The sequence below is a fragment of the Neomonachus schauinslandi genome, chromosome 15 (genome assembly GCF_002201575.2).
Source record: "Neomonachus schauinslandi chromosome 15, ASM220157v2, whole genome shotgun sequence".
NCBI lineage: Eukaryota > Metazoa > Chordata > Mammalia > Carnivora > Phocidae > Neomonachus > Neomonachus schauinslandi.
In genome coordinates, this window is record NC_058417.1 from 2,795,060 (window position 1) to 2,808,429 (window position 13,370).

The following is a 13,370-nucleotide window of genomic DNA, read 5'->3' on the forward strand; positions in this document are numbered from 1 at the left end:
GCCTCCCAGTCCCGCCCGTCTCGGCCCTGGGCCGGGAGTGTGTTTGCTTACCGGGTGGCAAAGGGGCTCCGTGTGCACTCGGAATGGGGGACAGCAATCCGTCGCGCGCGACCGGCGCCTTGCGGGGCGGGGCGGGGTGTGTCGTGTCCCCAGCTGAGCCGCCAGCTTTAAAGGTCTCAGCGGCCCAGCAGACAGCCAGACTTGGGCCGGCACCATGGCCAAGCTCAGCGTGAGAGTGTCCACCGGGGAGGCCATCCGGGCTGGCACGTGGAACAAAATAGCTGTCAGCATCGTGGGGGCCCTGGGAGAGGCCCCCCCACTGCGCCTGGACCACCCGGGCAAGGAGTTCAGCGCGGGCGCTGTGAGTGCCCTGCGGGCCGGGGTGGAGGCGGAGGAGGGAGCAGGGGACGGGCCCCTCGGATCCTAAGCCTCTCCCCTCCAGGTGGAGGACTTCCAGCTGGAGCCCCCCCAGGACGTGGGCCTGGTGCTGCTGCTGCGCGTGCACAAGGCGCCCCTGATGCTGCGGGTCCCGGTCGGGGCCGTGGCCCGGGACGCCTGGTTCTGCCGCTGGTTCCAGCTCACGCCGCCGCGGGGCGCCCCCCTGCGCTTCCCCTGCTACCAGTGGCTGGAGGGCGCGGGGAGCCTGTCGCTGCGCGCGGGGGCCGCTGAGCCGGGCGGGGGCAAGGCAAGGGGAGTGGAGGGGTGGGCCGGTGTGGCCCCTGGGGAGGCGGAGGGGACAGCCGGTGTGGGAGCAGGGGACCCAGGGCGGAGGGCAGAGCAGCTGGGGAGGAGGAGGGGGCGCATTTCTCTGCCCTCCTCACCCGCTCCTGTGCGCTCACAGCCAAGGTCTCCTGGGCAGACGACCACCCCATCCTCCGGCAACAGCACCAGGAAGAGCTGCAGGCCAGGCAGGACTCGTACCAGTGAGGAGGGGGCTACTGTGCGGTGCTGGTGGGGGGCGGGGGGAGAGGGGGTCACCCAAGGGATGTGGGGCAGCCTGGGTTCCCCCGGGATGACACAGACGGAAGTCCCCGCCAGTCCTCTCCGAGGACAACATCAGCATCTGGGGGCTCATTAGAAATGCAAATTCCCCGACACCCTCAGGCCTGCTGAATACCGAGGGTGCCGGCAGCAATTCTGTTGGAACCAGCCTTCCGGAGCATTCTGGTGCCCCGGGAGAGTGGGAAAACCAGGGCTGGGAATACCTCACCCCTGCAGGCGTCTTGCTTGCCCTGGGCCTTTTTCATCCATCAGCTTGTTTTATCCTCCTGGAAATCTGGGCAGAACCAGAAATCCATGCCCCCCTCCAAGCCCAGGAAACTCATCCTGCAGGGCAGGTGGGAGGAGGGCTCTTCCTCTGCCCCAGGCTCAGCTGGGAGAGGCGGGTCCCAGAGGCTGCCTTGGTGAGGGGTGGAGGCTGCAGGGGAGCTGGGGCTGCAGGTAGGCGGACAAAGCCAGGGACCACAGGGCGCTCAGGGGCAGGTTTTCAAAAAGGTCGTGTTCTGGCCAACTCAGCTGCTCCCAAAGCCCGGGCTGCAGGCTTTTACTCCAGGTCTCTCAGCTACATGGGCTCCAGCTGTCTAGGCCCTCAGGCCTTGAAGTGTGGCCTCAGATCACAGTGTCAGCATCACCTGGGAGCTCGCGGGCTCTGGGGCCCACCCACGCCAGACCTGCTAAATCAGAACCCGCATTTCACCAAGATCTCTGGGTGAATGGGTTTGTACACTCCTGTGTGAGAAGCAGGGTTGGGCCACCACCTAGGAGCAGTGTACTTTAATTGCCACTTGTTCTTTGAAGTCGAAAGTTCCAGCCCAAGGGCAATGACTGACTGAATGAATAAGAGGAGGACTGGCCTGGGGCGGGGTGGGGGGTGTGCTCAGCTTCCGGGGACAGGATTTTACCATTGCACCCAAAGTCTTCAGGCTGTATTGATTGCTTGATCAAGATGCCTGAGGCCTGGGGAAGAGTAAATTTCTGCCCCCCCTCAAGCTTATGGAAGTCAAAGTGCCTCCCCTTGGGATGCCTGCCCAAGGTTCCTGAAGCCTTCATGAACTTCCTTGTGAGATGCATCTGTGTGAGTCAGGGATTTTGTGGTTGCAAGAAAAAAAAAAAGGCCAGCGAGCAGACTGGGGGTGGGGGCGGAGGGTGGGAGTGTGTCAGGAGGACACACGCCCACAGACGTACTGGAAGGGTAGCCAGATCTCAGAGGCCAGAAACCAAGGTGATTCTCTCCCTGTCTCTGGGGGCCTAGATGCTTCTCTCTTTCTCTTGTTTCACGTTTCTCTTTCTCCCTCTGTAGACAGCTTTCTTTGGGTCCCAGTCCCTACAGTGGAAAGTGGCCATAACTAACAGTCCCTATGTTTGCATGTGGTAGTCCAGATATCCAGACAGATAGTCTCTCTGGCTCAGCCCTGTTAAAAAAAAAAAAAAATTCAACCGAGTCCATTTGAAGATCAAGTTGGCTTTATTCGATGATTTGCGAATCAGGCAGCGTCCGCTCTAGCAGAGAAGGAGTTCTGAGGAGCCGTGCAAAATGATAGGCTTTTCTAGGCAGATGGGGACAGAAAAAGGCAGTTTCTAGCAAAAAAGCAGATTGTTTCAGGCAAGATCACCTTCCTTTGAGGAAAGGTGGGGATCTATCAGGCAGGTTACCTCTCTGGTGATGACCCAGTAATTCCAGGTTGACTGGTTAAAGGTCACGTTCCTGGGAGCGGCTGACCTTGCAGATAGGTTAGGCATGAAGCCTTGGTTTGCAGACGTGGGCTTAGCACAAGTGACTCCATTTTGGACCCGATGTCTGATTCCCCAGAAAGGACGTTGACTGGCCTAGCTCTGGTTAGGTGCCCAGGCCTGGACCAGTCAGCTGTGGGAACGAGGCAGGGACAGAGCTCGGGAATACCCTCACTCATAGAAGGGGGCTGGCTCTGACGAGGGCTTCCAGGGCCCTACCTCTCCCTTTGCCCCAGTCAGTGGGTTCCCTGAGCCTTCTTGTGGACAACCTTCCTGCTCCTCCCTCCAGCTGGAAGACTTACAGGCCAGGCTGGCCTCACTGTCTGGATGAGAAGTCTGTGAAAGATCTGGATCTCAACATCAAATACTCTGTCATGAAGAATTCCTGCTTCTACCTGAAATTCAGCTCTGTGTAAGGATGCCCACTCCCTCCCGATCCTGGGCCTCAGGGGCCCTGGGACTCCCACCTTCTGCCCTCCCCCACTGTCAAGGACGTGGGTCACACAGTCCTACCCAGGGCACAGACTCTGCCCACCACCAATTCCCACGAGACCGTGATGACCTCAGGGGCAGTGGCTACTTGGGGACCTGGGGGCTGGTTCGAGAGCCCAGGAAGGATAAGGCCAGCTGACAGGGGAGGGTCTCCCAGGGCCTCTTGTCCCCTCCCCACCCTTGACACCCCCTGACAGGTTTGCGGAGCTGAAACTCAAGGGGCTGCTGGACCGCAAGGGGCTCTGGAAGAGTCTGAACGAGATGAGAAGGATGTTGAACTTCCGCAAGACCCCGGCCGCTGGTGAGGAACTCGGGCTGGAGCTCCTGAGTTCTTCCCTGAGACCTCAGCTCTCCTAGCTGTCTGGAACCTCAGAAAACCAAGCACTGATTCACCGCGTGACCCTGGGCAGGCCCCTATCCCTCGATAGACCTTACTTCCTCCACAGATACAAAAGAGGGTGGAGACTGGGTGCATCCCTAACCTTCTAACGCCCCTTAATCCAACAGACATTTGCTGGGCAGTGACCCATCAGACACTGGGTTAGGGCTGTGGACACAGTCTTTGTCCCCACCGGGCTCACAGTTGAGCAGGTGAGTGGACAATAGGCTCAAAATCAAAATACTGAGTTTCCCTTGTGAAACCTGTTCATTGGCCCCAGCAAAAGTACATAAAAGGGGGTCTTGCCTTGTGTGGGCTGGGGGGGGGGGTGTGTGTCCTGGAAAGCTGTCCCTAGGAGGGGACATGTCTCTTGAGACCTTGAAGTTGAGTAGGTATTAACAGTACCAAGAATGGGCAGAGTGCGTTTTCGGCTCAGGGCACAGTGAATGCGAAGGCCCTGAAGATGGAAGGACCAGAGGCCTTCTGGGGGAAAGAGACCTCTGCCTTGGCCAAAGGGAGAGAAAATAAGAGACAGAGTGGGGGAGGTGCACGGGACCCCGGGGCACACAGGGCTGGGGAGCCCAGGGTGGGAACTCGGGCTTTTCCCAAGTGCAGTGGGAAGCTTTGGCTGGCTGCCAGGCAAGGACTGAACAGCCAGATGGCCCTGTGGGGGGCAGGGTGTTAGCAGGCGGGACTGGAAGCAGGAGGAGCAGTTATGAGGCCCTGGCCATGGTCAGCAGAGGATGGTGGCCTCGGCAGGGCAGTGACAGCAGAGACGGGGCGGACAGGTGGGGCCAGAGCTACTCAGGATGGAGCATCAGTGGGGATCGATGGGAGGAGGAGGAGAGGGAGCTCATGTGAGCGGTCCCCAGCTCTGCCTGCAACCAGCTGGATGGGGGTGCAGGTCCCCAGACGCCGGGCGATGGGAGAGGGCCCGGAGCCGTAGCCCCCAGTGCTGTGTTTGAGGCTGCTGAATCCTGGCCTTGGGGCGTCAGGTAGACAGGAGGACGGGTGGGCTGGGGACTCGGATTTGCTGCTTGGTGAGAGGCAGTGGCTGACGCCCAGGCTGAGAAAGGTACCGAGTGCGAAGCGAAGGGAGCTTGGGATGGACCCAGGAGCAAGCAACTCCACCATGACGCTCAGGGACGGGGTGGGGGGCTTCCATGTGAGATGACCTGGTCCCCCGCTCCCCCCGCTGCCCTCCCCCCCCCAGAGTACGTGTTTAAACACTGGCAGGAGGACGCCTTCTTCGCCTCCCAGTTCCCGAATGGCCTCAACCCTGTCCTGATCCAGGTGGCTGTCGCCACCTGCCAGAGGACTTCCCCGTCACTGATGACATGGTGGCCCCCGTGCTGGGCCCTGGGGCCAGTCTGCAGGCTGAGCTGGAGGTGAGGGGCTCGGGGTCCAGGCCCTGCACACCGCCGTCCCGGTGCCTTGGGGCCGTCCCCTGCTGGAGACGCCCGCCTTCTTAGTGCCTAAGGACCTCCTTGTTCTGCACGCCAACAGCGCCCTCTCCCAGGCAGACGCCTTTTCCCAGCCCTGAGTCCTCTCCCCGCCCCGCCCCGCCCCTGCATCCGTTAGAGGCAGCCCCTGCTCCCCCTCTCCCTCCTGCAGAGGGGCTCCCTGTTCCTGGTGGATCATGGCATCCTCTCTGGCATCCACACCAACGTCATGAATGGGAGGCCCCAGTTCTCCGCGGCCCCGATGACCCTGCTGTTCCAGCGCCCCGGGGGAGGGCTGCTGCTGCCCCTCGCCATCCAGGTCAGCGGCAGGGCAGGGGGAGGGAGGGGTTTGACGGAGGGGCCCCGCAGACACCCCACGGCCACCTCTCCCCACACCGGCTCCTCCTACAGCTCAGCCAGACCCCGGGGCCCGACAGCCCCATCTTCCTGCCCCGCGACAAGTGGGACTGGTTGCTGGCCAAGATGTGGGTGCGGAACGCTGAATTCTCCATCCACGAGGCTGTCACGCACCTGTTGCACGCGCACCTGCTGCCTTGAGGTGTTCGCCTTGGCCACGCTGTGCCAGCTGCCTCACTGCCATCCACTCTTCAAGGTCCGTGGCTCGGCAACGTGGCCCACACTGTGTCCCTGCACCCCGGGCGTGCTCAGCGGCCTGGGCCCCGTGGCCCCCTCCCTCCAGGCGCAGAGCCCCCATCCTGCTGCAGCACGCCCTCCCTGGCAGCCTGCTTTCCCACAGGCCCTGAGTCGGGGTGAGGGGTGCAGGGGCTGGCGGGAGGAAGGGGGCTGCTTGGGACTTCTTAGGGGAGAGCAGAGGGACAGCCAGCCGCCGTCCAGAAGCCCTGTTCCTAGGCAAGATCTAAGGCAGATGTCAGAGCGTGCCCTTGGCTTTGAGGGAACAGCAGGTTGCCTGCAGAAGGGGCGAGGGAACCCTGGGACGGAGACCCGCGTCTCTAACCTGGGCTCCGCTAAGCCTTCAGATGGCCCAGATTGCTTTTCCCCAGGGACCCTGGGGCATCTCTTCTCCGAAGGGCAGGAATTTCTCCCACGCAGGCGGGGTCCACGGCTCTTTGGATTCTCTGATTCTTACTGAGGCAGGCTCCTGAGTCTCAGACGCAGGACCTTTTCTATCCTCTCCAGTCCAGGCTGATTGTTTCTGACCCTCGGCAGCTCCCAGGGCCTGGTACTCTGCGGGGATGGTTCCATTTTGCTCTGCCGGCCCCGCTTTTCATGGTGCTTTGCCTGCGCACGGGTTAGTAAATCACAGGATGCCAGAGCCGGGGGGCTCGTAGTGCTCCTCCAGATCAGCCTCCTCATTTGCCCGGAGAGAGGAAGGCGCCAGGCCCGGGTCATAGCACAGGATGCCGGTGGAAGCCCAGCCCCTGGCACGAGGTCTGGGGCCCTGATCCCTGTCCCCGGCTGGTCCTCTTGTCGCTGTCATCTCTTTCCATGGGTGATTTATAAGACTTGGTGCCTCTCTGGCCCCAGACCTCACCCACCTGTGTCTTCTCCGACCCTTACAGCTGTTGATCCCCTACACTCGGTACACCCTGCATATCAACACTCTTGCCCGCAAGCTGTTCATCGCCCCGGGGCAGGTGGTGGACAGGATAAGTCTGCTTCAGGGAGGGTGGCGATGGGAGCGTCCCCGTGTCTCCTGCCAGCGCTGCCTGGGGCCAGCGCTCCGGCACCCAGGAGTTCTGTCTCCCAGTCCACAGGCATTGGCGTTGGAGGCTTCTCGGAGCTGATACAGAGGAACATGGAACAGCTGAGCTATTCCGTCTGTCCTGTGTCTGCCCGAGGATATCCAGGCCCAAGGAGTCGAAGACATCCCGAATTACTACTACCGGGATGACGGGTTGCGGATCTGGGGTGCAGTGGAGAGGTGAGGTGGCCGTCCCCAATGAGCCGGGGGGTGGGGGAGGCAAGAAGATGGGGGAGGAGCGGGAGGGCCCAGGGAGGCTCCCGACAAGGAGGGGGGCTGGACATGAATGACACTGAGCCGTGTTGCTCCTCAGGGAGGGAGGGTCAGGGTCAAAAGTCGGGACTGAACCCAGTGCACCTTGCAGCTTTGTCTACATCTACTACCCAAGTGATGCATCGGTGCATGATGACCATGAACTCCAAGCCTGGGTGTGGGAGATCTTCTCGGAGGGCTTCCTGGGCAGGGAGAGCTCAGGTACGGGGACCTCAGGCCTTGGACCCCACTCTCAGTCCCCTGCAGCGGGGTCCTGAGGACCCTGGCAGCCGCATGCCTGGCCCCCCTCCCCCCGCAGGTGTGCCCTCTGCGCTGGAGACCCGGGAAGCCCTGGTCCAGTACGTCACCATGGTCATCTTCAACTGCTCAGCCAAGCACTACGCTGTCAGTGCCGGGCAGGTGAGGACGGTCGGTGCTGGGACTGGGGTACGGAGGGGGGCCGGGCTCCTAGGACTCAACGTTGCTTTCTTGGCTTTCAGTTTGACTCCTGTGTCTGGATGCCCAACCTGCCTCCCACCATGCAGCTGCCACCCCCCCACCTCCAAAGGCCGGACAACGCCAGAGGGGTTTCTAGCCACCCTCCCGCCGGTCAATGCCACATGTGACATTATCATTGCCCTCTGGCTGCTGAGCAAGGAGCCTGGGGACCAAGTGAGTGTGGGGCTGGGGGCCAGGCCAGGCCAGCTCTGGGGTGTGCAAGGGGGTGTCCTTTCCCTTCTCTGGCACAGACCCCACCCTGCCTTCAAGACGCTGGGTCTCTTCACCCCACTGAACCTTCCCAGGGGGACACATGAACGTTGGACATCTCACCAGGAGGGTCAAATGATAAATGAGTTCATGCAGAGTCACCCTAGCTGCAAGGGGATCATGCTGGGGGGTGGGGACTCCCCTTGGAAAACTCTGACTTGAGCTTTCAGTCCCCAAGAGCTGCCTGCAGTGACCCTCATTGCCTAAAGGGAGGGATAGGGCTGAGGCTCGGAGGGAGGCTACTTCCAGGTCCCCGGGGTGGACAGCTAACGGGGGTCCCAGCTGCTGAGCAGCCCCTTCACTCAACCTTGTGGTTGGTTCCCAGCGGCCCCTGGGCACCTACCCAGAGGAGCACTTCACGGAGGAGGCTCCTCAGCAGAGCATCACCGCCTTCCAGAGCCGCCTGGCCCAGATCTCGAAGGATATCCGGAAGCGGAACAGGAGGCTGTCACTGCCCTACACCTACCTGGACCCTCCGCTCATTGAAAACAGCGTATCCATCTAAATCCCCTGGAGAACAGGGTGCTCTGAGGCATCCTTTGGACCCCATAAAACCAGGCCCCCATATGCCTCTCCTGGGACAACCAAACCACACGGAACTCACCCCACACACCACAAAACAACAGAAACAAAACAGAGAAACAAAAGACCCCAAAGAACAGCACCACCGTACCGTACGTTTTGAAGACACCGAGCTTCAAAGTGCTCAAACACCCACAGCTCCCTTAAAGGGTTTTATGACTTTGTGTTGCTTTGCATTTTTGCATTACATTATGATGGGGGAGGGAATCCCCTGATACCCGCTGATCCCACTGACCACAGCTGAGTGTAATGGTCGCCTGATGCAGGGCGGCCCTCCTGGCAGGTCGAAAAATTGCCCAAGAGGTTGATAGTGACCTATGGTCTCAGCTATAAAAATGAACAACCCACTAAGAAGGGGCCACCAGAAGCAGGGCAGAAGGAAGTTGACAACTGCCTGGGCAGTACCCACATACGCTTTCCTAAAAACTTGTTCCAAAGTTGGACAAAAAAGCTTGCATATTATAAAGCAGGTTCCATTTCCAGAGAATTAGAAAATAGCAGAGCCATAATAATCCTATGTTGCCTTCCAGATTCTGTCCTCAGTGATGGAATTCCAACACTGCATACACATTCTTCCCTTCTGTTCTTCTTTCTTCTTGTCCCAAATCAAGAGTCATCCATTAAGGCCAAAATGGCTCCCTTTGGAATTCACCTAATGGTTTCCACCTCTGCCTCATATTGTAGGTTTGGTTTTTGAGGTTCGCTAAGTTTTATAAAACAGTGCGGACAGAACGCGATAGGTATTTGAATCGCTACACAAACACGACCACTGAGAGAGAGCGATGCTCTAGGAAATGCTAGAGGGCAGCTCCCCAGGTGAGATTGTATGCCCCAGATGAGCCAGAGATATAGAGCTCTTAAACTCTTTGGCTTCAAGCAACAGAAGACAATTCCTGATAACTTAAGTGATAAAAGCAATAAAAATGGAGAAGAAACTGAGTCTCAAGGGATTAAAAAAAAAAAAGCATTACACACCATCCTCGGGAAGGACCCAAGGAGGCTCTGGGCACAGGACCCAATGCACAGCATCCTCAGGCGCTGCTGTCAGAATGACCAAGCTCCTACCACCTTTTGTCTTTGAATTCTTAGCTTCAGTATGCAAATTCCACGAGGACAGGCCTGTCAGACTTGACTGGGAGGGGCAGAAACCATTAGCTGCTGTGGCAGAAAGCTTGAGCTCGCTAAATAGCTCAGGTTGGGGCCATATGACCGATGCCGGCCAATGGATCGTGGAGGAAGCAATGTATGTCACTTCCACGATGAGGCAGTTGGGAGCCGGGGTGCCTCCCTCATCCTTCCCTCGCCCTTGAGGCTACCTTGGAGGCATGCTCCAGAAGACATGAGCCCCTCCTCCCCTTGATCCCTAGACTGCATGCTCATGAGGACAGGGTTCATAACTGCCCACCACAGTGCTTGGCACACAGCAGGAGCTCAGTAAGTAGGTGTTGAGTGGAGGACATCATACCCAAACGATTCCTCAAACCCTTCCATGCCCCTTCGCAGTTACCCGTGTGTTTTCCCAACCAGACCATGAGTTTCTTGAAGGCAGGAGCTGGGTCTCATTCCGTTTATATTCCTGGTGCCCAGCACTGTGCTGACACACGAGAGAGAGAGCTGACAAATGTTCGTCTGATGATGGATAAAAGGGAGAATGATTGGATGTACGTACGTGTGGACGGATGGATGGACGGACGGATGGATAGAAAGATGGACGAATGGAGGGATGAACTACTGAGTTGGAAGGCAATTGTGCTCCAGTCAATAAACCGGTATTTGCTTCAATGTATGTCTTTTGGGAGCAACTATCATCTAGAGAAAATGGAGAAACCAAGGCAGCTCAGCAGTGAAAATCCAAGCAGTCAGTCTCCAATCCTCCTTGGAGAAGCCCCCACCCCCTCCACCACACAGGCCTGTGACCCCTCTGACTCTCCTTCTCTCTCTCTTTCTCTCTGTCTCTGTCTGTCTCTCCTCTGTCTCTCACACACATACCCAAGTCCTTGGACTCTTGGCTGATGAGCCATAAGAAGAGAAGTTTGTTAAGGTGACATTCACGTCTAGGGGAAATCTAGTTCAGAGTGGTGGTCCCCTTGGCCTAGGGTGGGGACATCCTCATGGACAATAAAGCATGGGGCATCCAGATCCCAGAGTCATGCTGTGGAGACCCCCGCCCTCTTTGGGCTTGCTGGCCAGAGGGGGAGGAGCAGCTCCCTGTTAACCACCCCGACTCCAGCCTTTCAGTTAGGGAATGAGGGAGTGTAGGGCACAGTAAAAGTGGGGTGGGAGCATCCCTTACCCCTGCCACTGCCTGCCCAGTGTTCCAGCACTGGCTAGAGTGAGTCACGAGGGAAGGAGGGGGGACAAAGGTGTGGGTAGGTGGCAGCAAAAGAGGTAGAAACAGGGATGCAAGACTCTAAGACATTAGCGAGGAAGGGGTTAATGAAACAATACAAAGGCAGGGCGTTTCCAGGCATAAAATTGCAGGCACATAACAAAGAGGGGTAAGATATACAACCTTAGTAAATATCTGAAGTATAAAAAGAGCTTGTACCAATGAATAACCCAGCAGAAAGGAGGGCACATAGTAGGAAATTTTTAAAAGACAGTCCATAAAATAAACCTCAGTGTTTAACCAACCTGTGAAAAGATATTTAATCTTACTGATTGTTAGGAAAGTATACCCAGAGTTGTTAAGGGTGTGAAGCAACCGAGTCCTGGTATAAAGGTGGAACAGTGTGCCTTTGGGGGAGAGCTTTCCAGAAGTCTCAATCAGACTTTAAAATCTAAAAGAAAAAAAGAAGTTTAATCCAGCGAACCACTTGTAAAAAGGTGTCTTACTAAAAAAAGGCGGAGTGGCGCCTGAGTGACTCAGTCGGTTAAGCATCCAACTCTTGGTTTCAGCTCAGGTCATGATCTCAGGGTTGTGAGATCAAGCCCCGCGTCGGGCTCCGTGCTCAGTGTGGAGTCTGCTTGAGATTCTTCCTCTCCCTCTCTCTCCCCTCACTGTGCATGTGCTCTCTCTCTCTAAAAAAGAAAAGAAAAGAAAAAACATCCAACAATGATAAAGTCAAAAGGACAACTGCCTGTCCTTTCAAGGTATTTAGTTTTCTGGAAGCATGTACCATCCCTTGATTTTGCTATTTATTATTAATAAAGGCCTCGGTCTATGAGAAGTTCACGTAACTTGTGACTGGTAGAGATGCAAATGATTTCTGTTTGGAAAAAAAAAAACAAAAAAACAAAAAAGATAATCCCAACGGTTATAGTTCATTTCCCTTAGGGACTTCGGCTAGTTTTGTGTCTAAACCAGCAATCCTCTCCTGACTTTCCTTTCTCAAATTGTCTATACAGGCACGCCTCAGAAATATTGTGGGTTGGGTTCCAGACCATCACAGTAAAAGCGAGTCAAATGAATTTTTTGGTTTCCCAGTGCTTGTGAAAGTTATGTTTACACCATACTCTATTAAGTGTGTCATAGCGGGATGCCTGGCTGTCTCAGTTGGTGGAGCATGCAACTCTTGATCCCAGAATTCTAAGTCAACCTCCACATTGGGTATAGGGATTGCTTAAAAATAAAATCTCAAACAAAACAAAACAAAACAAAAAAACACATGTGCAATAGCATTGTGTCTTAAAAAATGTATATACCTAGGGGCACCTGGGTGGCTCAGTCAGTGAAGCATCTGCCTTCAGCTCAGGTCATGATCCCAGGGTCCTGAGATCGAGCCCCACATCGGGCTCCCTGCTCAGCGGGGAGTCTGCTTCTCGAGACCTCTCCCTCTGCCTGCCCCTCTCTCTCTCTGTCGAATAAATAAATAAAATCTAAAAAAAAATGTACATACCTTAAATTAAAAATACTTTATTGTTAAAAAATGCTAAGTCTCATCTGAGCTTTCAGGGAGTCCTCATGTTTTTGCTGGTGGAGGGTCTTGCCTCACTGTTGATGGCTACCAAGATGCTCAGGGTGATGGCTGCTGCAGGCTGGGGTGACTGGCAATTTCTTTTTTTTTTTTTTTAAGATTTTATTTATTTATTTGAGAGAGACAGAGTGAGAGAGAGCACGAGAGGGGACAGGGTCAGAGGGAGAAGCAGACTCCCCACTGAGCAGGGAGCCTGATGTGGGACTCGATCCTGGGACTCCAGGATCACGACCTGAGCTGAAAGCAGTTGCTTAACCAACAGAGCCACCCAGGCGCCCCTGGCAATTTCTTAAAATAAGACAATAGTGAAATTTGCTGCATCAATCGACTCTTCCTTTCACGAACGATTTCTCTGTAGCAGGCAATGCTGTTTGATAGCATTTGACCCACAGGAGAACTTCCTTCAAAATCGGAGTCGGTCCTCTCAAACCCTGCTGCTGCTTTATCAACGAAGTCCATGGAATATTCTCGACCCTTTGTGGTTGTTTCAACAATCTTCACAGCATCTTCACCAGGAGTAGATTCCATCTCAAGAAACCACGTTCTTTGTTTATCTGTAAAAAGAAACTCCTCTAAATTAGTACAGCCACTCTGGAAAACTGTATGGAGGTTCCTCAAAAAGTTAAAAATAGAATGACTCTATGATCCAGCAATCGCAGTACTAGGTATTTACCCCAGGAATACAAAAATACTAACTCAAAGGGATACATGCACCCTGATGTTTATAGCAGCGTTATCTACAATAGCCAAACTATGGGACCAGCCCAAGTGTCCATGGGCAGATGAATGGATAAAGAGGATGTGGTATATAGATACAATGGAATACTACTCAGCCATGAAAAAGAATGAAATCTTGCCATTTGTAACAACATGGTTGGAACCGCAGAGTATTATGCTAAGTGAAATAAGTCAGAGAACCACAAATACCATATGATTTCACTCAAGCAAGCAAAAGGAAAAAAAAGATAGAGAGATAGACAAACCAAAAAACATTCTTAATTCTTAAGAACACACTGATGGTCACCAGAGGGTCGGGGGTTTGGGGGAAATAGGTGATGGGGGTGAAGGAGCACCTTTGTCGTGAT

General features: G+C 55.5%; 1 protein-coding gene across 1 annotated transcript; it reads left to right on the forward strand.

Moving 5' to 3' along the window:
• The first annotated feature begins 214 nt into the window (after positions 1 to 214).
• ALOX15B (arachidonate 15-lipoxygenase type B) lies at positions 215 to 8,291 on the forward strand. Its single transcript, XM_021694799.2, is given in 18 exon segments — positions 215 to 361; positions 443 to 660; positions 837 to 923; positions 3,020 to 3,142; positions 3,420 to 3,523; positions 4,815 to 4,894; positions 4,897 to 4,989; positions 5,216 to 5,362; positions 5,455 to 5,598; positions 5,600 to 5,656; positions 6,585 to 6,670; positions 6,772 to 6,838; positions 6,840 to 6,946; positions 7,119 to 7,240; positions 7,338 to 7,438; positions 7,519 to 7,569; positions 7,571 to 7,690; positions 8,112 to 8,291. Coding segments are annotated over 18 exon segments (2,034 nt in total).
• The last annotated feature ends 5,079 nt before the right edge of the window (positions 8,292 to 13,370 follow it).